The 27,865-nt window shown below is 52.5% G+C and overlaps 1 protein-coding gene across 3 annotated transcripts in view; it reads right to left on the bottom strand.

Moving 5' to 3' along the window:
• Window positions 1-1,247: 1,247 nt before the first annotated feature.
• ELAPOR1 (endosome-lysosome associated apoptosis and autophagy regulator 1) overlaps window positions 1,248-27,865 on the bottom strand; it is a 109,158-nt gene continuing 82,540 nt past the window's right edge. For all 3 annotated transcript variants that reach the window (XM_062191881.1, XM_062191880.1, XM_062191882.1), the window contains 15 exons: window positions 21,569-21,657; window positions 17,959-18,136; window positions 17,164-17,292; window positions 16,725-16,815; window positions 14,199-14,304; window positions 13,814-13,951; window positions 12,512-12,775; window positions 11,050-11,223; window positions 6,604-6,784; window positions 6,224-6,320; window positions 5,661-5,762; window positions 4,038-4,164; window positions 3,781-3,959; window positions 2,704-2,869; window positions 1,248-1,650 (listed from right to left, as the gene is read on the bottom strand). In XM_062191881.1, coding sequence (XP_062047865.1) covers window positions 1,582-1,650; window positions 2,704-2,869; window positions 3,781-3,959; window positions 4,038-4,164; window positions 5,661-5,762; window positions 6,224-6,320; window positions 6,604-6,784; window positions 11,050-11,223; window positions 12,512-12,775; window positions 13,814-13,951; window positions 14,199-14,304; window positions 16,725-16,815; window positions 17,164-17,292; window positions 17,959-18,136; window positions 21,569-21,657 — 2,090 coding nt within the window. In that variant the 3' untranslated portion in view covers window positions 1,248-1,581. The remainder of the gene's footprint in view (window positions 1,651-2,703; window positions 2,870-3,780; window positions 3,960-4,037; window positions 4,165-5,660; window positions 5,763-6,223; window positions 6,321-6,603; window positions 6,785-11,049; window positions 11,224-12,511; window positions 12,776-13,813; window positions 13,952-14,198; window positions 14,305-16,724; window positions 16,816-17,163; window positions 17,293-17,958; window positions 18,137-21,568; window positions 21,658-27,865) is intronic.

Raw genomic sequence — 27,865 nt, 5'->3', positions numbered from 1 at the left:
AGCCCAGCTCCCTGCTTACTGTGTCTGGGAAAGCAGCAGAGGATGGCCCAAGTGCTTGGATGGAGTTTCAGGCTCCTGGCTTTGGCCTGACCCAGGCTCAGCCATTGAGCCATGTGGGGCGTGAACCAGGCAGATGGAAAATCTTTCACTCTGTCTCTGCCTCTCTATCACTCTGCCTTTCAAATAAATTTAAAAGAAAAGAACAAGGAGGAAAGAAGGAAGGAACACACAGAGAGAAAGAAGGAAGTAAAGAAAGGAAGAGAGGGAGAGAGAGAGAGAAGCACATATCATGACCACCTCAAGTTTGTGCAACTGTGGGTTGAATCCTCCAATCTGGTCCCATTAAAACCCTGGCTTTCAGAATCAGACACCCCCGTTCCTTGGCTCAGACTTCTGGAACTGGGGTGCTCGAGGATGGCAGGGGTCTACTGTCTCTGCAGGTAGACGCCAACAGATGGCAAGGCCAGGGCATCTGCATTTGGGGCTTACCAGGTTCTCTCTCTCTAAGATTTATTTATTTATTTGAAAGGCAGAGTTTCAGAGAGAAAGAGAGAGATCCTCCATCTGCTGGTTTCCCTAAATGATTGCAACAGCCAGAACTGGGCTGATACGAAGCCAGGAGCCAGGAGCTTCTTCCAGGTCTGCCACGCGGGTGCAAGAGCCTGAGGACTTGGGCCATCTTCTACTGCTTTCTCAGGCCATAGCAGAGAGCTGGATCGGAAGTGGGGCAGCTGGGACTAGAACCAGAGCCCAGATGGTTTGCCGGTTCTGCAGGCGGCGGCTTTACCCACTATGCCACAGGGCCAGCCCCACCTTGTTCTCTTTAGTATCATGGGGATATGTTTAAAAAAACAAATAGATCCAGTAGGACTTTGGGAAATTTCTAGATGAGCCTTTTTCCTTTGGCTTCAGTGAGGATATTTATCTCTTATGAGAGAGGAATGAAGTACCTGGTTTAAAAAAACAAAAAGCCCTTCCTTATCGCCTCTCCCTGTGCTTATCAAGCCTCTGCTTGCCCGGGCCACGCTCACCTCGGCCTCTGACTGTCCGTTACTCACAGTGCTACAGGAGGAAGGAGCCCAGGCAACTGCAAGGCTCACCCACCTTGGAGCCCTGAGCCCCCTCGCTTTGTCTCCCTCCTAAGGCGACAGCGACCAAGAAAGCGTCCAGCTGTTCTCTGTCCAGCGACAGGACAGAGGAAGTCATTTCTCTACTTACCAAGGGAGATTTTCCTTCCAGAGCTACAAGAGTGACGAGGGGTGGGGGAAGAGCTGTGGCTCCAGCGGCTGGGCCACGGTAGGAAACAAGATGCAAGCCAGGGGGTGTATATAAACAACGTGTGGGTGTATTTGGCAGGTTCGAGACAAGCAGAAAGGAGGGTTTAGGTATTCCATAAAAAAACAAAAACAAAAAACAAAAAATAAAAACCCAAAGCTCTGAAATTCGAACTTCTTCTGTTAAGGCCACAATGAAGAGATTTCCAGCAGCGGGCTCTGATCGCAGGACGCCGGCACCCAAATCGCCATGGGCTCTGAAGGGGATGTGCCAAGGTGAGGGGGCCGGTGTGGCAGGCGATGCCTCTCACAGGTCCATGTCCGGGCCCCCTGACGACGTCTTCAGTGGCACCGAGTCAAACCCGTCAGGAGTTCTCTGAAAGAGAGATGGCGACAGGCGCTGGCCGCTGCGCACGGGCAAATGTGGGGAACAGAGGAGAGAGAGGGAAAACAGGTGACAGAAGGAACCCCGTGGCATCCCTGTTTTCAGTGGTTTTGTGGAAACACAGAAATGAGATACTTTCTATTCTTTTTGCTCCCTTCAGGGTCACTCACAGAATAAGGAAAATCTTAAGAATCCCCTGCTTTGCATCTTTGTTGCTAGATAAATGAGTCCCAGATAGACTCAAGGGTGAACTGTCCTTCCATTGATAAATTTGATAAACAGCAAGGTCTAAGGAAGATGGAGGGACTTACACTGGCAGGTCAGCACAAAGGGAATTCGAGTCAGCAGTCTGAGCACCTAACCACCACCCTCCCCACCCAAACAGGTTCCGGACAGCAGGCAGGTGTGGGCACTGCAGCCTGGGGGGAGTTGCTGGGATGCTGTCCGCTGGCCCTGCGCCCAGCGATGGCGCTGTCCGTATTGCATTTATGAGCTTCTCACTCATCCACCCACACACCCACCCAGAGCCAACCTTCCCACTGAGCCACTCACTCATCACTCAGCGGTCAACAGCTCACACTCAGCTGTGACTCAGCCCCTAAAGGGCCGGACCCAGACACCTAGGAGACAGCACCCTCCACTGGTCAAAGCAGAGGCCTCACCCCTATTGGAGGTTGATCCTGGAGATCACCTTTCCTCCCACTCCAAAAAAAATAGGGCGAGGATTGGGGGTAAATAGTGATTGATTCTAACAACGAGGATGGTACAATACTGCTTTGGAAAACTAAACATTTCAGCCAATTAGGAGTGCAACTTGGGAGAGAAGGAGCCTGGTCTTGGGCAGCCTTGGGCCCCAGGGACAAGAGTACTGGGTGGTAATGCAGAAAGTCCACGTCAGGATTTCCAGCGTGGGACACAGAACAGCACAGGGGCAGAGAGCAGAGTGGTGGTCATGGTCACTGAGTGGCCCAGGGCCAATTGGTGTCCTAGGAGTGTCTTCCCCAGCGCTCAGGATGACCTCAGCTTCCTGGCCAGCTTCCCTACCTTGGAGGTAAATGATTTGATCTTCCCGAAGAGGGACTTCTTGCTGGTAAAGATGAGGTCGTCTTCCACGTCCTCCCCTTCCATGATGGCACAGCTGTCAGCTGCGGGCAGGTCACAGTCCTTGAGCGTGGCGTTCATCACCAGCTTGGAGTACTTGTATTCCAGTCTGTGACCAGAGGGGTGGGAAGGACAGGGCATCAGAATGTGGCGATGAGGGGGAAGGAGGGAGAGAGGTTTGTACATCAACAGGTCCTCCCATGTTGTGGGTAAAGAAACTGAAGCATAGCAAAATGCTGTTCAGGTTGGGTGTACGGGAGGGATCTTGAGGGGGCGGTGCTGTGGCACAGTGAGATAAGCCACCATCTGCAGTGCCAGCATTGCATATGGGCGCTGGTTCATGTCCCAGTTGCTCTACTTCCAATCCAGCTCCCTGCTAATGCACCTGGGAAAGCAGTGGAGGACAGCCCAACTCTTTGGGCCCCTGCACCCACATAGGAGACCTGTAAGAAACTCTTGGCTCCTGGCTTCAGCCTGGCCCAGCCCTAGCTGTTGCAGCCATTTGGGGAGTGGACCAGCAGATGTATGATCTATTTCTCTGTCTCTCCTTCTCTCTCTCTCCGTAACTCTGCCTTTCAAATCAATCAATCAATTAATTGTCAAAAAAAAAAAAGGTTTTGACTGCCAGTTCAGTGATCTTTTTCTCTTAAGGCTGGCTGTTTCTGTGCCCTCAAAGATTACTGGAAATACTGCAATCATAAAGTCATTACTTGTATTATTATTAACAATACAACAGATAAAGGCTATTCTGCTTATCTAACAGCCATTTATAGGCTAATACAGTCTAATACTAATACTAATTGTTAGACTAATACTCATATAGACATGTGACACCATCCCAGTTCAGGAGTCAGGGTAACCGAGACATACACTTGACAAGTGGCCATCCAGTCTCTGGCCAAAGTCACAGAGTCTGTGGCCAATTCCAGAAAAAAGCCTCATTGATTGATCCACTCACAGGTCCCCCTGCTCATTGAGCCAACCCTGCCCATTCTCAGACTCCAGCACCCCACCATGTACTTTTGATTCTTCTTCCAGAAGTAGCAAGTCAGGACTGTGAGCAGGATGGCAGTACAGGTGCCCGCGGAGATGCCCACTTTCAGCCAGAAGTCGATGGTTTTGCAGATGGTGACTCTCTGCTCGGGCAGGGAGATGCCCCCGGCACAGATCCTTGGCTCTCGCCACACGTAAGTAGTCTTCTGTTGGGGAGACAGACGAGGACCTCAGATCTCACCCCTCTTCTCTCCTGCAAAGCTCCCAATCAGAGGGCAACTCACCTGGATCCCAGCCACACAGCTGCTGACGAAAGCGTGGTAGTCAGCGGCCGAGCAGAGCGGGCAAGCGGCCGCGCTCTCCCACAGGAAGTGGAAGTTACAGCCGTCGCAGGTCCCCTCGGAGCATGAGCTGGCAAAGCAGAAAGGATACTCGGGCTCTCACTAGCTGCCCCGGTGGGGAAGAGCTGGTTACCCGATTCATCGTCTCCCTGCCCGAGCTGTCAACTCAGCAGGATCCTCCCAACTAGTTCTCAACATAGGCTTAGGTCTCTGATGTCCCTTCCCAGCCTCCCCGGGGCTCCTCATCTCCTACCCTTTTACATCTCTGCTGACATCAGGAGCTCACATAAGGGGTCTGAGGCCTTGCCTGGCTGCCCCACCAGTCCCTAAGAGGCTCCTGTCCTCCCCGTGGGCCGGTGACATTTTGCATTAGCTACTTGGATGCAGCTTCCCGGAGGTGGGATTAGAGTTGAGGTGGGTTTCAGGAATGGACTTCAAGTCCTGGGTCTCTGTTATGACAGCAAGGACAGCGAGTGTATATGCAGACGCCACTGCTGGGTCAGGAGGTCCTGCTTCGATGCTCTGTCTCTCCAGCCAGTTGGCTTTTGGGACAGCGTTTCCCAAACTGTGTTCCTTGAGGCACTAGGCCAGCCAAGATTTTAGCTGGCCTTGTGTTGGGGTAAAAGGAGGGGGGTGGTGTCTTGAGATCCTACTAGCTTGGAAATTCTCAATTCTCAATTGGCGCTCAGCTATTAAACTAAGAGCTGGGTCTTCTACTTGTAGAAGAGATTCCTAGGATCCTTAAACCTTTACTAATACTAATAATAGCCACACTCCATGAGAAGTCCCAAGGTCTCCCTGTCTCAGTCCTCAACACAGTTCCACATGGAAACTTAGTGTGATGCTGATTTTACAGATAAGGCAAAAGAGGACCAAAGAAGATGAGACACGTGTCCATGATGAAATAGCTAGTACATTGGCCGGCGCTACGGCTCACTAGGCTAATCCTCCGCCTTGCGGCGCCGGCACACCGGGTTCTAGTCCCAGTTGGGGAGCCGGATTCTATCCCGGTTGCCCCTCTTTCAGGCCAGCTCTCTGCTGTGGCCCGGGAAGGCAGTAGAGGATGGCCCAAGTGCTTGGGTCCTGCACCCGTATGGGAGACCAGGAGAAGCACCTGGCTCCTGGCTTCGGATCAGCGAGATGCGCCAGCCGCAGCGGCCATTGGAGGGTGAACCAACGGCAAAAAGGAAGACCTTTCTCTCTGTCTCTCTCTCTTTCATTATCCACTCTGTCTGTAAAAAAAAAAAAAAAAAAAAAAAAAAAAAAAAAAAATAGCTAGCACATGGATGAGCTGACTGAAGAGCAGCCCTCAGCACGAGCCGCTGGGTCCCAGGATGCCACCGTAACGGTCTGGGATGCAGAGGTGGCTGGGACTCTTTCTTCTGCCCCATTCCTGCTATCTGAAGACTGTGGGTCTGGGCCCAGGACTATGCCCCCAAAGAGCCCATTAATGGATCTCAAACTGTTTTCTCTTCCGCTGTTTTTCAGTAAACTCTTGCTCACGGGCTAGAGTGAGTCCAGGGAAGGGGGACTCTGGCCTGTGTCACGTCCCCTGGTAGGGCTTACTTTGGCAGCGACAGAACTCCTGGGGCGGGCTTCAGCGGACTGCACCTGACGCGGATGGTGGTCGCGCGCCCAGCATTGCAGGACTGGGTCACATCATTGGACCTGCAGGGAGAGGCAGCCTTGACTGGAGGACGGGTCACTCAACCATGTTATTGGAGAGCCACTGAGGGAAGTCAATGTGGACAATTCCCTCACTTCCCAAGTCAGGCCTTGGGCTGCAGCCTGATACACAGGGAGTCCCCAGGCCTTGGTTCAGCCATGGAGAGAGTGAGGATCAGGGAGATCTAGTCGAGGGGGAAACCCACTGGCCTATGAAAGGCATGGCTGACACACATCAGGGACTCCATAGGCTGGAAGGGAGGGTCCTGTGGCTGCCCCAAGAATACCCAAGAAGCTGGGATCAGGGAACTCCCAGCCTTCAGATGGCATGAGCAGGCAGATCTGCTAGACCTCAGAGCTGCGCTGGCTTGATAAGGAGGGGGTGGCAAGGGAGGGAGGGATGCACCAGAGGTTGTGGGAGAGTCCTGAGCTGCTTTTGCATTAGCCTGGCCCCTCAGCCTCACCTATAAAAGAAGATCACATCTGGTATTCCTGAGGTCTCTGGGTGGAAGAGTTCAGCAGGGGAGGTGATCCCATCCAGAGTCAAATCTGTTGACACTCCTGCCAGATCAGACCCCCTAGTTAGGCCTCACTGAAGCTATTAGCTGGCGACCACTTCAATGCTTTCAAAACCTGTCCACATCCAATCTGATTTCATCTTAACACATCCCCTAGCGGCTCATGAAACAGCGAGCCAAGGGCTTCTCAGAGGTCCCATGGGCACTGGGCACCCAGGAAGGGATAGAAAACAAGGGTCAGGAGGTTGGACGTCTCATTTGGGACAATTTTACCTCCCAGCCACACACACCCACACACACACCCCTAGAGCAGCTGAATTACTCACCAATTAGTCGATCAGCCAGGCTCACAGGCTGCGAGGACACCCCGGCCTTGTAGCCCGTCACCTCTGGGGGGATGATGACTGCCTGGCAGACGTAGGCTGAGATGGATTTGGAGAATCCGGACTCGCCCTCGGGAATCCGGATGTCGGTGACGTTGTCAGTGCACACGGACATTTTCTTACCCTGGTAGGGTTGCGGGGTGCCGGGAGCAAGAGTGGGAAGAAGTGAATGCTCACAGAGGAAGTCCCAAAAGGGAGCAGGGAACAGTGTTTTTCACATCTAAAATTTCAGCCTTGCAAATGGTATTTGTTGCAGTGCAATGATTCATCCCAGATGGATTTAAATATGAAAAAAGACAAAGCTAAAAATAACACCTCGGTGTCCTAGTTTTTTTGTAACTCTGGTCTAGTCTTGGAGTTCCCAGTTTATTTTTAAAAGGCAGAGTGACAGAAAGGGGGAGACAGGGTGGGGAAGGGGATAGAGAAACATATCTTCCATCTTTTGATTCACTCCCCAAATATCTGCAACAGCTGGGGCTGGGCCAGGCCAAAGTCAGAAGTCAGGAACTCCATCCAGATCTCCCATGTGGGTGGCAGGAACCCGAGTGAGCTGTCACCTGCTGCCGCCCAAGTGCTTTAGCAGGAAGCTGGATTGGAAGCAGAGGTGAGACTTGATCCAGACACTTCCACACGGAATGTGGGCTTAACCCACTGCACAATGCCTACTCCCCAGTGGTTTTGTCTCCTTGGAGTCACCTGGGAGCCCTAGGTGAGAATGGCTGTGATCTGGAGGTCTAACCTACCAGCCCAGCACTTACGTGCCCTTCCTTATCCTAATCCGTTTTCTAGACAGAAACTGGAATGTGTAACTGATCCCAGAAGCGAGTGAAGTGTATTGGAACATTTGGCCTGGTTGATGGTCCTTCTGTGTCTGCTGCTGGGCTGTGACTCTACCGCGTTTGCTTCAGAAGCACTTTCCAGACAGAGATAACCAGGAGAGAAAACAGAGCCCATAACCAGCCCCTTCCTGCCTTACAGAAGGACCTCTGAGAAGTGTGTCCAGAGAAGGAAGTGTCCCTCCTCTCCAGTCCTTAACACCCCTCAGTGTAGACACGGGAAGATGGTGAGAGTGGCCACTCTTTGCTCGAGCGTTTGTAAAGAGGAAACATTAAGGTATTGCGCCTTCAGGACTGTTGAACTGGGAGGGTATTGTGGTGGAGCAGGTGAAGCTGCCGCTAGGGAGGCCCGCAACCCGTATCCGTGTGTCTGGAATTGAGTCCTGATTCCACTTCCATTCCAGCTTCCTGCTAATGCACCCAAGAAGCAGCAGGTGATGGTTCAAGCACTTGGGTTCCTGTCACCCATGTGGGAGACCCAGATGTGTCCCTGGCTTCTGGCTTTGACCAGACCAAGTGCCAGCTGTTGTAAACATTTTTTTTTAAAGATTTATTTATTTATTTGAAAGACGGAGTTACACAGAAAGGAGAGGCAGAGAGAGAGAGAGAGAGAGAGAGAGAGAGAGAGAGAGAGAGACAGAGAGGTATTCTGTCCGCTGGTTCACTCCCCAATTGGCCGCAACGGCCAGAGCTGCGCCGATCCGAAGCCAGGAGCCAGGAGCTTCTTCCAGGGCTCCCATGTGGGTGCAGGGCCCAAGGATTTGGGCCATCTTCTTACTGCTTTCCCAGGCCATGGCAGAGAGCTGGATCGGAAAAGGAGCAGCCAGGTCTTGAACTGGCGCCCATATGGGATGCCAGCGCTTCAGGCCAGGGTGTTAACCCACTGCGCCACAGCACCGACCCCTGTTGTGAACATTTGGGGAGTGAACCAACAGTTGGAAGATCTCTCTCTTTCTCCTTCTGACTCTCCACCTTTCAAATCAATAAAACTTTTTTTTAAATGTTAAATTTATGGGATATCAGTATATAACTTGTTTGCTAATATAAAATCATTTGTAGGATATTTTAAATTTAAGTGGACTACACATTTAGAAAATAAATTTTCAGTGTTATGAATGTTTTAAGTGGAGCTTAATGTTTTAAGTGGAGCTGTCCCTCAGGTCTTTTCCTAGATTGTTACAGGAAAAGAACTTGAGAACAGAAGGAAATGTTTACATTATAACAAAACAAAGAATTATTCTGTCCTTGAACAGAGGCACTGTAGTGTGACAAAAACCATCTATGAAAAGAATAAGGGAGGCTGGTGTTGTGGCACAGTGGGTTAAGCTACCGCTTACAAAGCCAGCATCCTCTATCAGACTGTTCTGTTTTCAGTCAGCTCCCTGTTAATGCACCCAGGAAAGCAGAGGAAGATGGTCCAAGTACTTGGGCCCCTTATCGCCCATGTTTGAGATTTTGATGGAGTTCCAGGCTCCTCCTGGCCTCAGCCTGGCCCAGTTCCAGCCATTGTGGGCACTTAGGGAGGGAGCTGAGAATGGAAGATACGTCTCCCATCACTCTACCTTTCAAATAAATAAATCTTTTTTATGATCTTTCATAGATTCCTCCATTTCTTCCCGTGCTCTCTACACACACATCGACTTCCCTCAGGCTGCAGAAGGGTAGGAGTTGGATGGGGCACAGGCCCCACCACCACCACACAGTCACAGACTGAATGCCCAAGAGGCTCTGTATCTTCTAACATTTGAACCGAGCTTTGCAAATTGTCCAGCTGCTAACTGTGGTTTACAGGGAGCTTGATCAGGCACCCTTTACACCCTTGCTCTTGAATGTTGAATCCCAAACGCCAACAAGGAATGGCCACAGGCCTTCCTTATCTTATAAAAGCCTTTCCTGTAGTTTCTTCTCGCTGACAGCAAAGACACATGGAGACGAGCAAAGGAAGTCCACTTTACACAATCTCTGGAAAGCACATCACAAATGCAGTGATATGGGGCCAGTGTTGTGGTGTAGCAGGTAAAACTGCTGCCTGCGACGCTGGTATCCCATATGGCAGCCAGTTCCTGACCCAGCTGCTCCACTTCTAATCCAGTTTTCTGCTAATGGCCTGGGAAACCAGCAGAAGATGACCCAAGTGTTTGGGTCCTTGCCACCCATATTGGAGACCCTGATGAAGGTCCTAGTTCCTGGCTTTGGCCTGGCCTAGTCCTGGCTGTTGTGGCCATCTGGGGAGTGAACCAGCAGATGGACGCTCTCTCTATGTGTGTATTTGTGTGTTTCTTGCTTTCTCTCTTTAACTCTGACTTTCAAATAAATAAATAAATCTTCTTTAAAAAATAGAGATTGTCATTGTGGCAAAGTGGGTAAAGCCACCACCTGCAGTGCTGGCATCCTATGTGGGCACCAGTTTGAGTCCCAGCTGCTCCACTTCCCATCCAGCTCCCTCTAATGTGCCTAGGAGAGCAGTGGAGAATGTCCCAAGTCCTTGGGCTCCTGTAACCATGTGGGAGACAGAGAAGAAGTTTCTGGCTCCTGGCTTTGGTGTGACCCAGTCTCGGCTGTTGTGGTCATTTGGGAAGTGAACCAGCGGATGGAAGATCTCTCTCTCTCTGTAATTCTGCGTTTCAAATAAATAAAATAAATCTTTTTTAAAATATAAAAATATACATGCATAAATAAAATAAATACAAATGCAGTGATTATCAAAGACTGTTTTTTTTGTGTGTTTTTTTTTTAAGGAGGGTGGAGGAAGGTTCCTCCTGCATATTTTTAAATACAGAGGTTGGGGGTGGGAGCAGTTGTGGTTGTAGTGCAGCAGGTTAAGCCGCCACTTGCCACACTGGCATCCTTATTGGAATGTTGGTCAAGTCCTGGTTGTTCCACTTCCATTTCAGCTCCCTGCTGATGTTCCTGGGAAGGCGCAGAAGAAGACACAAGTGCTTGGGCTCCTGCCACCCACACGGGAGACCAAGATGGAGTTCTAGGTTTCTGGCTTGGGCCTGGCCCAGCCCTGGCTGTTGAGGTCATTTGGGGAGTGAACCAATGGATAGATTTGTGTGTGTGTGTGTGTGTTCATCTGCCTTTCAAATAAATAAGTAAATCTTAAAAAAAAAAGATAATAATAATGAAAATAGAAGTCGACTATCTCTTATCCAAAATGCTTGGGATCAGAAATGTTTCACATTCAAGGAATTTTTTGTTGGATTTTGGAACATTTCCATAGATTCCACCAGTTGAGTATCCCTAATCTAAAAGTTGGAAATGTGAAATGTTCCAAAGCCTGGAATATGCTTACGCACCTGAGGGATACCAACTTGCAATCATTTTGAGACCGGCGAGCAGGTGACAGCGAGCGGACACCTTAAACATCTTTGTTTTCCTAAAGGTTTATGATCCAGATGGCTGCATGTCACGGGAGAATGGGGGTCATTGAAGAGCCCTCTAACCACCTTGGCCTGGAAAGTGTTCCTGCTTTTATCCTGGCTCTGGCTCTAGCCCAGACCCCCGGGCTGCCCCTTTAAAAAAGCCCACACCATCCCCTTGCACAGCTCACCTGGTTTCCACAGAGACTGACGGTGAAGTGATGGAAATATTTCAGCCCCTTGGAAGTGAAGCTTGGCCCTCCAGCCAGAGTTTTGATGTCTGCCAGAGCCGAGAAGTTGTAGTCCAAAGTCCTCGAGGGAACATGGCGGGAGAAGGTGCAGTCATTGTAGCAGAGAGAGTGGATCTGGGGGTGGGGGAGAGGCTGGGTCAGGCCCACGGGACCCCGCAGCACCTTGGGGGGCTGCAGCACAGTTTTCTCCTAAGCGCTGGAGAATGGGGTGGAATGGGAGTGAAAGAGAAGGAAGACAGGGCTCAGGTGGGCATTGGAACAGACACCAGTGGGACCGACGCACTTCTGCCCATTCAACTATGGGCACATATGTGACGTGCAGATCCAATTGCTAGTTTTCAGTGGACATTTTAGCCAAATTCTATAGCCTCACCCCGTGTCTAGATTACATGATCCTCTCCAAGACACAAGAAAGTCTTTCATACTAGCAAGCACAAGACAATGAACTAACTAGAAGAAGGGTGTCGGGAATGGCACAAGAGAAACTATAGGTCTGTCTCCATCCCCTGGCCACTTAAAACTCACTGGACCCTGTTTCTCCTTTCTCATTTTTTCCGCAGGGAACTCCAAAATGGGGCTCTAATTCCCATGGGGATAGCCCTTCTGCAGCACTTTTACACAACTGTAATTCCCTCCCTCGGCGGCAGAGGGCGCTCCAGCAGAAGAAGGGTGTGACAAAAGTCCAAGGTCCCCAAAAGAGGCTGCGAGGGCTCTGCAGTCATGGCACTTATTGCACAGCCGAACTGAGCCACATCTGCAGAGTATTTGAATAGTGTCTTACAGAGGTATGGCCAGGGGTTGCGATCAGTAAGACAGAAACTCACTTAAAAGCAAAATTTAGGGGTATCTCAGAGCCTTGAGTTCCAAGCACATTCCCAGACACAGAAAGTGCAACAGCACAGTTTCTCCACCTTGGGAGGAAACCTCTATACCTGTGAAGCTGAGAAGCCACTGAGACAGAGAAGAGCAATGCCCATTAACCACATGTCCCACTAGACGTTGGGGCAAAGACGATTTGGTTGTCCACAAAGAAGAGGGGACAAACTCCCATAATAACAGGCTGGACTGGATGAGGCTGAATTCAATCCATCAACCCCACGATTCCTTCCCTTTGGGTCTCTGCACAGATGCCAAACACCCCCAGGATTGGGTGGCCGCTGCTCTCCAATACCCACCAAAAGAAGATGAGCCCAGTCCCTGACTGTGGCTGGGCCTTGGACATCCAGCCCTGCTAGTGAGCACTCAGCATCCATCGTCACAGCCTGGTACTCAGGATGTCAACCCGAGGGTATGCTGGGGGAGCACCTGAGTACCAGCCCCTCGAGAACCCATCCAGAACTCAGCGCCTCCTGAAGACATTCAAACAGAGGCCAAGGTTGGAGGCAGGGCAGGCTGCTGGCACCTTGTTGCTCTTGGTCCCTGGACCACAGGGCACGCAGGCCTGGGCACCGTAAGGCTGGTGGGCTTTCAGGATTGTGTTAGGGGGGCACGAGTGGCACGTCCCGGAGTTTCGGTCGATGTAGTAACCGGCAGGACAAGAGGTGCAGGAGGAGCCCATGTCAGAAGCTTCTAGGGCACAGGGACGGCAGTAGGAGGCCACGCCATCCATGACGTTGGTGACATTGATGGAGTAGATCTTGGCAACGTCGTTGGTGTACCTTCTGCCCTGGAGACAAGGAAACAAGAGGGTAGAGAGTGGAGGCCTGGGACAGCAATGACCGAGTCCTTCGGAAATAGCTAAGTACTTCCATACCACTTTTGAGAAAAACCTTAGACACATCCTAAACTTCACAGTGACTATGTACATTTGTGTCATCTTAAAAGAACATTGGATCGGGCTGGTTCTTTGGCGTGTCAGGTTAAGTCGCCTTGCAATGCCGGCATTCCATATGGGTGCCAGTTCATGTCCTGGCTGCTACTCTTCCAATCTGGCTCTCTTCCTGTGGCCTGGAAAAGCAGTGGAAGATGGCCCAAGTGTTTGGACCCCTGAACCCACGTGGGAAACCCGGAAGAAACTCCTGGCTCCTGGCTTCAGATCAGCCCAGCTCTGGCCATTGCAGCCATTTGGGGAGTGAACCAGTGAACAGAAGACCTTTCTCGGGGCTGGCACTGTGGCATAGCAGGTAAAGCCACCACCTGCAGTGCTGGCATCCCATATGGGTGCTGGTTCAAGTTCTGGCTGCACCACTTCCAACCCAGTTCTCTGTTATGGCCTGGAAAAGCAATGGAAGATGGCCCAAGTGCTTGGGCCCTGCATCCACGTGGGAGACCCAGAGGAAGCTCAGGCTCCTGGCTTCTGTCTGGCCCAGCTCCAGCCATTACGGTCATTCTGGGGAGTGAGCCAGAAGATCTCCCTCCTCCCACCATAACTCAAATAAATAATAAAAATAAATCTTTTAATAAATAAATAGATTTTTTAAAAAAGGAAAACAACACCAGGTCAGGCACCACCCGTGGGGGCAGGGACTGCAAGGAGGGACAGGTTGCTTAAGGGGCTCCCGGAGTCACCTCTCCTGGAAGCCACTGGGAGAGGGGCGGATGGTTCTCAGAGCCCTGGGGCGGGCAGTTCTCTGCTGGGCTCCTTAGGCTGCACTAACGCTTGGGTGTGAACCTCAGACTCCCAGGTAAGCGACTGCTGAGAATCCTGCCGGGTGCACAGGGACTCTTGTGGGAGTCGGGGGTCTGCAGGGGGGGTGGAGCTCACTGTCTCGTGAAGGGTGGTCCTCTGGAAGGCCCAGGTGAAGCTCACGGTGGCGTTCTCCTCGATGGTGTAGGTGTAGGACTGCTTGCCTTTGGAACCTTTCCACGTCTCCACGGGGGTGTTGGTCCTGGAATTCATGCCCTGGGTCCAGCACAGACAAGGGAAGAAGGCGTCAGGGCTGGGGGGGACCAGGTGCCCACAGTGCTGCTGGGCCAGGGGCCATCAAAGAAGCATGGCTCCCCGCCAAGGCCCCGATGGGGCGGGCCCTTCCTCTGCAAAATCATTGCAAGCAGGTGTCAGTGACGCTGATGTACCAGTGGGGCAGAGGGGGGCAAACCCCTCCCCGCCCCCCGGAAGTCCCAGAGCAGGCAAAGAAAGGAAGACGCACCACCATGAAGTAGAGCTCACAGTTCACGGAACAGATGGTCTCAAAGACAAACGTGATCCTGGCCACCTCTTTGTTCTCTGTGTCTTCCATCACCGACTGAGGCGGTCTGTGGGGGCAGAAACTGAAAGTCAGTTCCAGGGACGGGAGCTGTGGTGCAGTGGGTTAAGACACAGCTTGGAACGTTGGCAGCCCATACTGGAGAGACAGAGTCCTGGCTACTCCACTTCCAATCCAGCTTCCTGCTGATACATCCTGGAGGCAGCAGATGATGGCTCAAGTGCGTGGGTGCCTGCCACTCATGTGGGAGATGCAGATGGAGTTCCAGGCTCCTGGCTTCAGCTTGGCCCAGCCCTAGCTGCTGTGGGTAGTTGTGGGGGTGGGGGGGTGGGGGTTGAACCAGTGGATGCAGGAGCTCTATCTCTCAAGTAAATGGAATAAAGAAGTACAAAGTCCCAGAGGCCAAGTGGTGCTTCCTGAGGAGTGTGTTCATCAGCACAGGGGCTGCTGGGCACAGCATTAGGTTCTGAGTATGTTGGAAAGAGCTTGGACCAAGTCCAGCTGTGCTATGGGACCTTGACTCAGCCTGAACTGTGCCTTCCTCATCTGTAAAATGGAGCTGACAGTATCTTTATTATGCACCTCCCACCACTGTGGTGAAACCCAGAGGCATAACAGATGTGCAGGTGCTTTGCAAAATGCTTCGGGGCCTCACTAGCAGAGCGTGGACTGCACACCAGCAGCATCACCAGCTCTGGGCATTTATGAGAACTGTAGAACTCCAGGGCCCTCCCCAGACCCATCCAATCAGAACCTGTATGTTGGGGCTGACATTGTGCCATAGCAGGTTAAGCCTCTGCCTGCAGACTGGCATCCCACATGGGTGCTTGTTTGAGTCCCAGCTCCTTGCTAATGTGCCTGGGAAAGCAGTGGAAGATGCCTGCCCAGCTCTGGTCATTGCAGCTATTTGGGGAATGAACCAGCAGATGGAAGATCTCTCTGTGTCTGTAACTCTGCCTTTCAAATAAACAAAATAATTAAAAAAAAAAAAAGAAGAAGAAGAACCTGCGTGGTTCACTTGATTCCCCAGTGATTCACATATGCAGTAAGTGTGAGAAGCGCCACTCCCATAAGATGTGAATTGCCCACATTACTCAGTAGCTCTGCATGGATTAAAGCAGCAGAACATGCCCTCGAAGCTGGCAGGCTGCTCCCTCTGGGGAACGTGAGAGACACACCCACGTGCGTTAGGGTAAGAGTGAGGAAGAACTTACCTGTGGTGATCAGTCTGGCAGACTGAAGAAAGTTCGCTCCCCCGGCAGTCATGGGACCTATCTGGTCAGCTCTGAGCAATGTCAGTTAAGGGATGGAAAAAAAAATACCTTTAGGGCAACTGACAGGGGCTGAGAACCTGGAGGGAAAGCAGAGGAGGGCTGGAGCGGCCGAGCTGGCGACAGGGGAACCACGCGGTGGCCTCCCCCTGGCACTAACGCACACATGGGCAGGAGGGTTCGCAGTGGCTCTGCAGACGAATTCATGACTATTCTTTGGACGTTAGCCATCTGCCTGGATTCTGAGGTCCCCCGGCTCCCACTCCTCTACACAGTGCACTAATCAACAGGCTCGAGGAATCATCCCAACCTGAGTTAACCCTAGGTCACGACCCGGAGCCTGAAGCTGTTCACAAAATTGCGGCCAAGTTCAAGGATGCTGTCTCCCAGTCCAGCACTCTTTCCACCACATCATACTGCCTGGAGTATTATTTTTTTTTAATGGCAAATAAATTGCTTATTGTCCCGGAACTTCTTGAAATACGGGACAAATATGACCATAAGAACAACCCTCTTGCTCCAAGTAAAGACGAGCTGTCTATGAGCACTTCTAATTCTTTCAAGTTTAAAAAAAAATATTCTCTGATCCCACGAGGAGAAAGGATTTGACTAAGACGTGGCCAGTGGCTGGGAGACGCTAGACAGGACGGGAGGGCGGCAATCAGCCCGGGAGCAGCTCAGAGAGCACAGGAGCACCCACCTCGGTGCTGAAGCCGCTACTGCGCTCTCTCTGCTCTAAACAGACCCGGGACAGAGATGAAGTTCAGCTCCAGAGGCCCTCCCCTCCACAGCACCCCAGAGCACGTGGGATTTTTTTTTAATGTATTTTATGTATTTGAAAGAGTGACACAGAGAGAGTGGGAGAGACAGAGAGCGAGATCGAGAGAGAGTGTGTTCCATCTGCTGGTTCACTCCCCAAATGGCTGGGGCTGGACCAGGCTGAAGCCAGGAGCCAGGAACTCCATCTGGGTCTCCCATGAGGGTGGCAGGTACTTGGGCCATCCTCCACTGCCTTCCCAGGAACATTAGCAGAGAGCTGGATTGGAAGCGGAGCAGCCATGACCTGAACCGTAATCCAACACGGGATCCAGCCTCAAAGGCTCTGGTCTAACCCGCTGTGTCACAACGCCAGCCCAGTGTGTGGGATCTGGATGTGGCCAAGCTGGCCTGGGCTTCCCCTTGGTTTTGTAGTCCTCACCTAAATCCTGGCACAACCAGAGTGAGGATCATGAAGTCATTGTCCGAGGCGCCAACGGCTGTATAAATGTGATCGCCAGCCACCTCCCAACCTGCAAAAGGAGTGGGGAGGGTTAATGCCCTCGTGCTGGCCGGGGCAGGGCACATGAGCACCTGATGACGGTCTGGAAGGGTGAGATGGCGCCATCGCCCGACAGGTCCAGAACCACTGCCGGATACGAACCCTGGTCAAAGACCGCGGGACTCTCAGAGCAAGACCTCTGCACGTGTGCGCATTGTCTCTAGCTCTGTGTTCGTCTCCGGATATACATCCACGAAGAGTGGAACTTTTGAGGGAACGCGTGGCCTGATCGGCATGTCTTTATGAAGAACTGGGAAGGTGGTGGGATTCCTGGGGCAGCACGACGGGGTGATGAGTCAAGGCGGGGAGAGGCAGTTACCTGTCATGCCCTTGTACTCGAAGTTGATCCCACTGAGCACGGTCGTTTCCATGTTTGTGGGCAGCGTATTCCACCACTTGTATTCAAACCCCATGGCAGGCTCCGTCCCCGCTGGGCAGTGGGTACAATCTGGGGGAACCACAAGATCCATGCCTTGAGCAGGAAGGCTGTAGCCCCCCTGGCGGGAGCTGCTGACCCACAAACAAACAGCAATGGTAGCAGGCAGCCCAGCAGGCCTGGTGGCTGCACACTGTTACTCAAAGACTTGTCAAACTCTCCCACAAGCAGTCTGATGACGGATTGGACAAACGCAAGGTGTCTACACTGACCCTACATTCCAATACCTGAACCACCCTACTTACCCACTGAAATGTACCTTTTAGTTGGCCATGTGCAGTTCCTACTGTCATCACGATTCTCATGAAATACTTTCATGCTGAGAGGGACACAAATCCCCCCAACTCCTTTTTTTTTTCTTGCAAGCACAGCTTATGGGTTCTGACTGTGGCAAGCCAGTCAGCCCAGTGCCCCAGCTGGTGGACATCCCCACCATGTGCTGGAAGCCTCAGCCGGGTGGCCCGGGGAATCTTCAGGCCTGAGTCCCATTCGCCGTTAGAATGAGGCGGAAGGAACACGGTTCTCAAGTCTGACCCTGGCCTGCCGCTGGGAGCAGCCTTTATCTCCATCCCTGAATGAGCCCCCATTCACCGGCCCCTCTGAAAGCCCACCCAGCCCACCCGTGGGGCTGATGTAGGGACGGGTGGGACGCAGGAAGCAGGGCCCGAGGGAGGTTACCAGAGCCGTTGGAGTAGGAGCCGTAGGGGCAGGGCTCGCAGGTACTGTTGCTGGTTTTGAAGAAGCCTGGGTTGCAGGGGGGACAGCGGGTCTTCACGCCGGATGCGGGCAGCTTCACTGCGCCCTCGAGGTCCTCGCTGCAGATCTTTGGCTTGGCCCACTTGTACATGAGCTGCGTCTGCAGAAATGGATTCAGCACTGCTCACGGGTGGGGGGTCCAGCCCATCTGTAGGACTCTAACTTGGGGACGGGGTGAGGGTGGGGGTGAGCAAGTTTGGCGGCAGACTTCCGGGCTGGAACTGGGGTGAGAAACTTGTTTTGTTCACCGCCGTGTCCCAAGTACCCAGCCCAGTGTCTGACACGTGGCTGTGCTCAGTTACTGTCTGAGGACTTTGGGACAGAGGGAACGGGGTGGGGGGGTGGGGGTGGGCAGATGTCTTCAGAGAAAGCCCAGCTTCCACTGTGGAATCTGGGTCCCACCGAAGTCACAGGAGAAGCAGCTGATCAAAGTCTCCAACACAAAAGGCATGGACCAGAGGAGGCCAGGCCAGGAGGGCGTGGCTGCGATGTCCCAGTTTGTTTTCCCAGCAGTGCATCCTTCGCTCTTTGGTTTGTTCAGGAAACACTGACAGAAAGTCGGGTGCATCTGTGTGTCAGGCCTGGCGTCTCCGAGACAAAACCAGACGTGGCTCCTGCCCACCAGGAGCTCACCAACCAGCAAGGGCAACGTGCACACAGCGGTCCAGGTGGGACATGGTGTGGGCGGGACATCAGGGCCAGGGAAAGGCCAGTTAGCAGTTTGGTGGACAGGGGAAGTCAGGTCCTGTCACTGCCCCCCATGGAGGGGGCATCCCTCCTCTGTTGACGGAGGTGTTGGGTACAGAAGGGGAGATGAGTGGCAGGAGGCGTCTGCTGTACCACGGGAAGTTGGGGCAGCTCCACTCTTCCCACAAGACCCTCTCATCACTGAGCCAGAGACAGAGGCGCCCAGATGGACCACAGGGAGGGGATGATGGAAACGATGTGTGTGGCAGACGACACATGTGGACAAACAGCCAGGGAGGCCTCTGTTCCATTTTATCCAGAAAAAGAAATGGCAAGGCCAGGGCTGGCGCTGTTAAGTCTCAGCCTGAGGTGCCGGCATCCTATATGGGTGCCAGTTCATGTCCCAGCTGCTCCACTTCCAGTCTAGCTCCCTGCTAATGGCCTGGGAAAGCAGTAGAAGATGGCCCAAGTGCTTGGGCCCCTGCACCCGCATGGGAGACCCCGAGGAAGCTCCTGGCTCCTGGCTTTGGATTGGCCCAGTTCTAGCTGTTGTGGCCATCTGGGGAGTGAAACAGTGGATGGAAGACCTCTCTCTCTCTCTCTCTGTGTCTCTCCCTCTCTCTGTCTGTAACTCTGCTTCTTAAATTTAAAAAAAAAAAAAAAAAAAAAAAGCTTTAAAAAGAAAAAGAGAAAGAAAGAACAAGGCCACAAGGAGGCACCTGCACCACTTTCATTGCCAGCGAGCTTTGGGGCCTCTTCCTCTGCTGTCCACTCAGCCTCCTCCCTGTGAGCAGCAGCCAATGGCCAGGCTTACGTCTTAACCTTGCCCTGCCCTGTCCCATCTCCTGTAACTTTTAGGGACAGGAGGGTCCATCAGGCATGAAAACTGAGCTGGGCCCTCTCTTGGAGTGACACATTGAGTGGATCCAAAGGATGGGCCATCCTGGTCCCTGAGAAACCACTGAATCACAGCCAAGGTTGCAGGGGCAACCACAGGCATCAGTACCAAGCGTGTTCCTTGATTTTAAAATACAGAGTCACGGGCAAATGGAAATCAGCAGACTGAGCAGAACCAGCATGGGTGCCAGGCACGAGGGACACTTCCACGAGGTGCTGCTGGTGAAAGCGCGCTCCGTGTGCTCCCTAGGCCAGGTGCCTGGGTGCCCCTGCCTCTGAGCCGCTCTGGCTGTCTGCACGGCGGGGGTTTGGGCTCTGGGCCGACCCAGCATCTCAAGACCCGCAGTGGTCAGGTGAGGACAGACCCCCAGGCCTGCAGGCAACACAGTACACGACAGGTCCGGTCTAAAAGGCCTTGTCCTGAGTCTGGGAGGGCAGGGAGTGGGGCAGGAGGAAGGAGGCACAGTGCTGAGTCTACACGGAGAAGAGGCGCAGGATTAACTGTCCCCAGTGTGTTATGAGTCAGCCGAGACCAAGCAAATGAATATAATTTTGACGAGGTCACACAGCACAGCAGGTGCTACAAGCTGTCTCAGGTCCCAGTGACCTGGAACATAGCCCCTCTCTCCTGGCTGCCAGGGGGCGGGGAGTGATGCTCCAAATCGGGGGAAAGACAGTGATAACAGGTGGCTATGGAGAGCCATCACTTTTAAGGGAGAACTCAGCTGACTGAGGCATCCAAAGAGCCAAGCACTGTGCCTGGTGCTGAACGCAGGATTCCTGGCTCCTAATTCCATCTCCCAGGCAGGCCCTGGCTGAGGGACTGCCAGTTCAACCCAGACGTTGAGCCCGGACATTGAGTTTTAGACAGATGCCTCGGCTCACACCTTCTGGCCCACTCCTGCTCGCTTCCCAGCATCCCTCATTCCTCCGACTGGCCAGGCACACGCCCCACCTCTTCTCCACCTGCTCTGCCCTCTGCCTGGCTCCTCCCTCATCTCATTCAGGGCTAAGTTCAAAGGGCAGCTCCTCAGCGAGACCAGCTCTCCCCCCACCCTCCTTCTCTAGCTCCTAATCTCATTTATCACCCTGTGATCCATTACATTGCCATCTGCTGTCTCTCTCTGCTCCTCTCAAGAGCTAGATCCTCCTGTGGTCTTATGGACGGGTAGGTCCCTAGTGCTAGTCCCTAGCGCTGGCACGCAGGAGCTGCTCAGTGGATGTCCGCTGATTACTGAAGTGAACAAGTGACTGCTACACGAGGCCTCCTCTGGCTCCCTGGTCCTGGTGGCCCCTCTCCTGGGTTCCCCTCCCCGCGCCCTGCAAATCTGCTGGGTGCTTTGGTCGGGCGCCGTCTTTGCCCCCTCTCCAGCCTCCCCAGGGGTCACGGATCCTGCTCCTGAGAGCAGGAGCTTGTCTCCGGCCCATGTGCTCCCCAGCCTGTCGCATAAGGCCTGGCCCAGCAGCACGGGCGCTGTTGACTGAGTGACCATACAGAGGGAGGCTTTTCCTGAGGCGAAGGGCGTGGGGGAAAGAGAGAAACAGCAGCGACGGACCGAGGAAGGTCGTCCTCCGGGGAGCCAGGGAGCAGCAGTCCCTTGCCGGCCCACAGACTCAGAGCTGTGGGGACAGGCCTGACGCACTCCACGAGGATAGCCAGGCGTTGCCCGGTGGGGCCGAGCAAACAGGACACGCCAAGCCAAGGACAGAACAGGATTATTTCGGAACACAGCACTCATGAAGAAGTCATGAAACAAGTGGGAAAAAAAAAAAAAAAAAACAGGTTGTGCTCTGAAAACAAATGACGTCACCTTGTTTTGTCTCTCTGTACAACCCCCACCCCTGGCCCTGGAACCAGCGCGCAGATCTGCAGGTTTTTCTCTGGGGCTGGCTTTGCTGCCTGCTGTCACCAGGGGCGGTGCAGGGGCTCCGAGACCATGCAACTCACCTCTCCGTTGGCATCACAGGCCGTGTGTGTGTAGAAATAATCCTTGTCTGTGCAGGCCGGGCGCACTTTGCAGGAGGAGGATCCTTTCTCTACATCGCCAAAGCAAGAAACACGATTGGAAAGCAGAGCTCCTGACGCTGGCTTGTGCCCCCAGACCTCCAGGCCGCTGGGCTGCATGGCGCCCAGATGCTGCAGGAAGCAGAAGATCCTGCAGGCCCACCCTGCCCTCTGTGTCATGCCCAGTCCCCCAAGCCTGCTCAGCTGTCCCCTTTGCACCTCTCCCAGGTGCTGACGAGAACCCGCTGGCCTGGGCTGCAGGAACAGCCAGGGGTGGGGTAGCTGGCAGCAGCCTCCTGCAGGCTAACCACCCGCAGCCCCCCCCCCCCCGGCCCCTGCAACCCGCCATCCCCCTAGTGCCTCTGCCTTCTGAATGTGGGTGTGGATTCTCCACTCCTGAAGGGTTGAAGTAAAACTCACTAAAACCTAGGACATTGCTTTCCTGCTCTTTTTTTTTTTTTTTTTTTTTAATTTATTTGACAGGTAGAGTTATAGACAGAGAGAGAGGACAGAGAGAAAGGTCTTCCTTCCGTTGGTTCACTCCCCGAATGGCCGCTACGGCCAGTGCTGCCCCGATCCGAAGCCAGGAGCCAGGTGCTTCCCCTGGTCTCCCATGCGGGCGCAGGGGCCCAAACACTTGGGCCACCCTCCACTGCCCTTCCAGGCCACAGCAGAGAGCTGGACTGAAAGAGGAGCAACTAGGACCAGAACCCGGCGCCCACATGGGATGCCAGCACTGCAGGTGGAGGATTAACCAAGTGAGCCAAGGCGCCAGCCCCCATCCTGCTCTTATCCTAAGCCTTCCTCTGGCTTTTCCCATGGTCTGCACTGAGAACGAAGGCCTCCATCCTTTGAAATTCTCCTTGTCTCACACACCATCCTGCACAAACAGGTTCCCTGTTTGGACTCCATTTAAGATATTATGTGGTTCTTTCCACGTTCCTCAACACAGGCATCCTAGCGTCTTTAACCCTTGACCTGCACCCAGTGAAAAATGTTGAGCAGAGACTTACACTAGCAATTGTACTTTTTAAAAATTAATTTATTTCAGATGCAGAGTTACAGAGAGAGAGAGAAAGAGAAAGAGGTCTTCGATCTGCTGGTTCACTCCCCAAATGGCTGCAACAGCCAGAGCTGGGCCAGGCCAAAGTCAGAAGCCTGGAGCTTCTTCCAGGTCTCCCAGATGGCGGGTGCAGGGCCCAAGCACTTGGGCCATCTTCTGCTGCTTTCCCAGGCATGTTAGCAGGGAGCTGGATTGGAAGTGGAGCAGCCAGGACTCAAACTGGCACCCATATGGGATGCTGGTGCCACAGGCAGAGGCTTAACCTGCTATGCCACAGTGCTGGCCCTTACCCTAGCAATTAAGATGCCCACACCCCACATTAGAGTGCCTGGATTCAATTCCTGACTCCAGCTCCTGACTCCAGTGCCCTGCCAGTGTAGACACTGACAGGGAGCAGTGTTCCCAGCCCCTGACTGCAGCCCCAGCCATGTGGCCACTTGGAGAATGAATCAGTAGATAGGAACCCTGTCTGTCTCTTTCTCTGCCTTTCAAATAAAAGTTAAAAATAAAAATTTTGAAAAGAAAAATGTTGAGGCTGGCATTGTGGTGTAGTGGGTAGAGTTGCCGCTTGCGACACTTTCATCCCATACAGGTGCCGGTTTGCATCTCAGGTGCTCTGCTTCTGCTGATTGCCTGGGAAAGGCAGCAGAAGTAGGCCCAAGTGTCTGGGCCCCTGCCACCCGTGTGGGAGACCCAGAAGACGTTCCTGGCTCCTGGTTTCCCCCATTGCAGCCATCTGCAAATACATAAATCTTTTAAAAAATGCTAAATCTCAGTTTTATCCTACTCTCTGCATGAAGATACTTCAAAAAAGTTTGTGAAAAATTGATTATTCATTTTGGTGCAAAAAAATTTTGAACTCCAAACTTAGTTTTTTCATAATATGCATTCCACAGACTTCTTTTTTGAAATTTTTATTTACTTATTTGAAAGGGAAAGAGAGAACAAGAGAGCACTTCCATCTGCTAGCTCACTCCTGAAATGCCCACAGCAGCCAGGGACGGGCCAGGCCGAAATCAGGAACCAGGAACTATATGCGAGTTTCCCATGTAGATGACAGAGGCCCAAGCGCTCAGGTCATTACCAGGGAGCTGGCTCAGACGTGGAGCAGCCGGGACATGAGCCAGCACCCATGTAGGACGCCAGCGCTACAGGTAGTGGCTTAACTCACTGCTCTAGAACACTGGCCTCTGCTACCATTCTTTCTGATGTGACTACTGTGTCAGCTGCAGATGAGCATTTAATAATAATGATACCTCCCCCCCACACACACTCTCTCTCTCTCTCTCTCTTTCTGTATGTGTGTTACCTGACAGTGGAATGAAATTTTTGGGGAAAGATTTATTTATTTATTTATTTGAAAGTCAGAGTTATACAGAGAGAGGAAAGGGAGAGGGAGAGGGAGAGGGAGAGGGAGAGGGAGAGGGAGAGAGAGAGAGAGAGGGAGAGAGAGAGAGAGAGAGAGAGAGAGAGAGAGAGAGAGAGAGGTTTTCCATTGGATGGTACACTCCCAAATTGGCCGCTATAGCTGGAGTTGTGCTGATCGGAAGCCAGGAGCCAGGAGCTTCTTCTGGGTCTCCCATGTGGGTGCAGGGGCCCAAGCACTTGGGCCATCTTCTACTGCTTTCCCAGGCCATAGTAGAGAGCTGGATTGGAAGTGGAGTCGCCAGGTCTTGAACCAGCGCCCATATGGGATGCCGGCACTTCAGGCCAGGGTGTTAACCCACTGTGCCACAGTGCTGGCCCCGGAATGAGGTTTTAAGGAAGACAGATCGGGGTTTGAATCCTGCTTCATCATTTAACAGTTGTGTCACCATTTTGGTCAACTTAATTACCCTCTGACCCTCAGCTGTTTCAGATGTTGAGCAGGAATAAAAATACCTGGAGTAAGGGACCTGTGCTGTGGTATAGCAGGTAAAACCGCCACCTGTGATACCAGCATCCCATATGGGCACTGGTTCAAGGCCTGGCTGCTCCACTTCCAATCTAGCTCTCTGCAATGCACCTGGGGAAGCAGTAGGGACGGCCCAAGTGCTTGGGTCCCTGCACCACGTGGGAGACTCTGAAGAAGCTCCTGGCTCTTGCTTCTGGCTTCGGCCTGGCCCAGCTCCAGCCATTGCGGCCATTTGGAGAGTGAACCACTGGATGGATGACGATCTCTCTCTCTCTCTCTCTCTCTCTCTCTCTGCTTTTCCCTTTTCTATGTAACTCTTTCAAATAAATAAAATAAATCTTAAAAAAAAATACCCTGCCACCTAGTAAGCAGCTACTCACTAAAAGGCAGCATTATTATTTTTGCAGTAATTACTACTACCTGCATGTCTGGGGATTACTTTTATCTCAGAACTGTCACTGGGGATTGAATAAGGATTAAAAGTCTCTTTTCCCTCCCTTGCCGGTATGGGCTTATTTCACAACCGGTCTCTTCTTTTCAATGCACCAGGTGAGTTCCTGGCTCACAGAATCTAATCACAGCCACGTTGTCCTGCACTGGGTTGTTCCTCAACCACCCATCTGCAAGTCTTCTCTGTCTCCAGCTTATTACGCTGTGCGGGAGGGAGCCACTGGCTGCACGACAGCCGAGGTCGCCCCAGTCATTTACTTGGTTAACAAGCAGGAGGAGCAGCACAGCCCAGAAGGTCCGGGGACTCCTGCTTTCCACTGACTTGGCCAGGAGAGATCTGGGGGGAGATGTTGCAAATGGGCCAATTTCCGGAACTTTGTATATTGGGGCCTCTGGAGAGCAAGTCTCCTGTTAGAAAATGCACCGTGCACCAAAGCTGTTCTCTGCTTGGGCAGGTATTTGTTCAATCTGACACCCTAGCTCCTGGTGTTTGGGGAAAAAAAAACAAAACAGTCCACCTGTTTGCACACTGATCACTGATAAGCAGGTTTTAATAAATGATTAACCCCGGCCCCAGCGCTGAGCTGGACTTCACTTTCCTAGCTCAGGTTTCGCCCAGGTTAAGCATGGTACAAGCCAAGTTTGAAAGATCGACTGGAGCTATGCGTGAGGGAATGACAAGTGGTCCAAGTAGGACTGGCCCTGGGCAACATGGGAAGAAAACACTTATCTCTTTCTGCACCTCCCTCCTTTCCCCCAGGAATACAGAGCTCCCACTCAGGATCCATCTTCTTAACTGCCCTGAGCAGTTAAGTACCCAGCTAACAGGTTGGGCGCTGGGCACACCCCCAAACTCTCTGACATCTTTATTCAGCTGTAAGTGGGGAAGTCACTCCTTCACTCTGCTTTGAGCAATAAATGAGATAATAGTCTGTGGATTATAAAGTGCTACGCAAGTGACTTCACATGATTGTAACTGGCACCATGAGAGGAGTGGCAGGGCTTAATGGAAATGCATGAAGAAAATGAGTGCTTCCTGCCTGCCCAGCCTCTTTCTACAGCTTTTACTCACATTAATCAATCTTCACAATAACACTAGGAGGTAGATATCATTGTCATTCCCGTTGTAAAGATAAAGAAACTGAGTCGCAGGCAAGAAATTGGTCCAACATAGTAAGTGGTGGGACAGAGATCTGAACCCCAGTGATGGAATTCTGGAGCCCACAATCTTACATTCCACTCTTCTAGCAGGGCACCGCTCACTAATATTAAACATAGCACAGAAGAATTAATGCTAACCATCAGATCTTAGGCTTCAGTGTTACAGGTGCATTTAGTCCAACTTCCTGTGAACTAGCTCCCCAGACTCCACCTTACTTATGTCCTGATACCACTGATGCACCTGCTGCAGAATCTCTCTAGCACTGTCTCTGCCTCCAGCATGCCCCTCCTCCTCCACCTGGCAGCAAGAGTCGCTTCTCAAAAGCAAAGCCAGATGGTGTTTAAAGCTATTCTGCGGCCTCTTTGGCTGACGGGCCCAGCGTTTTCATCAGTGCCATGGAAGGGCTGCCATGTCCTCTGCCCCTGCCCGCCTCTCAGCCTCGGCTGGTCCTTCTCGCCACCTGCTCTGCAGCCATGCTGAATCACTGCCCGCCCTCTGAGTCTATTGGCCACAGCTCACACTCCTATCCCGGGGGCCCCACCCCCATCAAATCACAGATTCAGCTGGTGAAGCCTTCCCGCTTCCCAGAGGGGCCAGGCCACCTCCCTTGTTTGCCTCCACTGCACGCTACCTACCATGTTGCACTACTCTATCCCGCTACTAACTGCACCACACAGAGTGACTGTGCTTAAGGTGGACATAACCACGTTTCCGCATTTCAACAGAAGCTGTCGGCCGGCATCAGTTCTAGCGCTAGCATCAAGCCCAGGGCTTGGCACCTGGCAGGCACTCGATACACTTGTAAATGGATGGGGCTTTCTTTTCTCTCTCCCCTGATGCTCGTTCCATCACAGGCTCACATGCTCACATTCTTCTGACCGCATTCTTCGTAGGAAAAAAAAAAACCAACAACCTCAACAACAACAACAAAAAACACCTCACTACTCAGTCTTATAAGAGGCAGATGGAGAAATCGGAGGCAGAGGGAGACTAGGCTCCGAGAACTGAGACTCTCCACCTAACACTTTCACAACAGCTCCCTGGATAAAAGCTGTTTGTGTGGAGTTGATCAAAACTCGCCTAGGCAGTTTTTCTAGAACCACCTTGCTGTTTCAAACTCTTGCACAAGTGCTGGGCTGGAAAGGAGCCGGGGACTTGACTAACAAAGGCTGCTATTGACAGAGGCAGAGCCAGGGAGGGGAATAAGAAATCCAAGTGGAAAAACAGGAATTTAGACTTAGAGATAAAAAGCTGCCTCCAAGATCTAAACATCCCTGTTCTGGCTGGCAATGACACTCAATTTGGCAAGATCTGTGTAGATAAATGGGACTTTTGTTTTAGGAACAGTGTAGGAAGCAGCACTTCGCAAGGTCAAGGGCTGGTCTTAGCTGAGCAAACACTGAAACACCTGCGTGAGTGTGGCTGTGTCCCTGTAGGGATGCCGGGGTCCGCCTGAGAGGGCCTTGCGCTGGGTTTGTGTATGCTTCTGTGAAAGAAGGGAGAAGTACAGCCAGGGTCCCTCCGGGGGAGGAGGGGACTCTCCCTCTCCCCTGTTCGTTTCAGGACCTGTCTTGGAGATTGGTTCCTGTGTCGGTCCCTGAACTGTGTGAGCAGAGGGCCCTCTACAACACAGCCTGAGCCCCTCCCTCTCCCCAGGACCCCTCAAGGGAA

The sequence above is a fragment of the Lepus europaeus genome, chromosome 5 (assembly GCF_033115175.1).
Source record: "Lepus europaeus isolate LE1 chromosome 5, mLepTim1.pri, whole genome shotgun sequence".
NCBI classification, from domain to species: Eukaryota; Metazoa; Chordata; class Mammalia; order Lagomorpha; family Leporidae; genus Lepus; species Lepus europaeus.
Note: the sequence above shows the minus strand (reverse complement) of the source record. Positions and strands in the feature narration are given on the sequence as shown.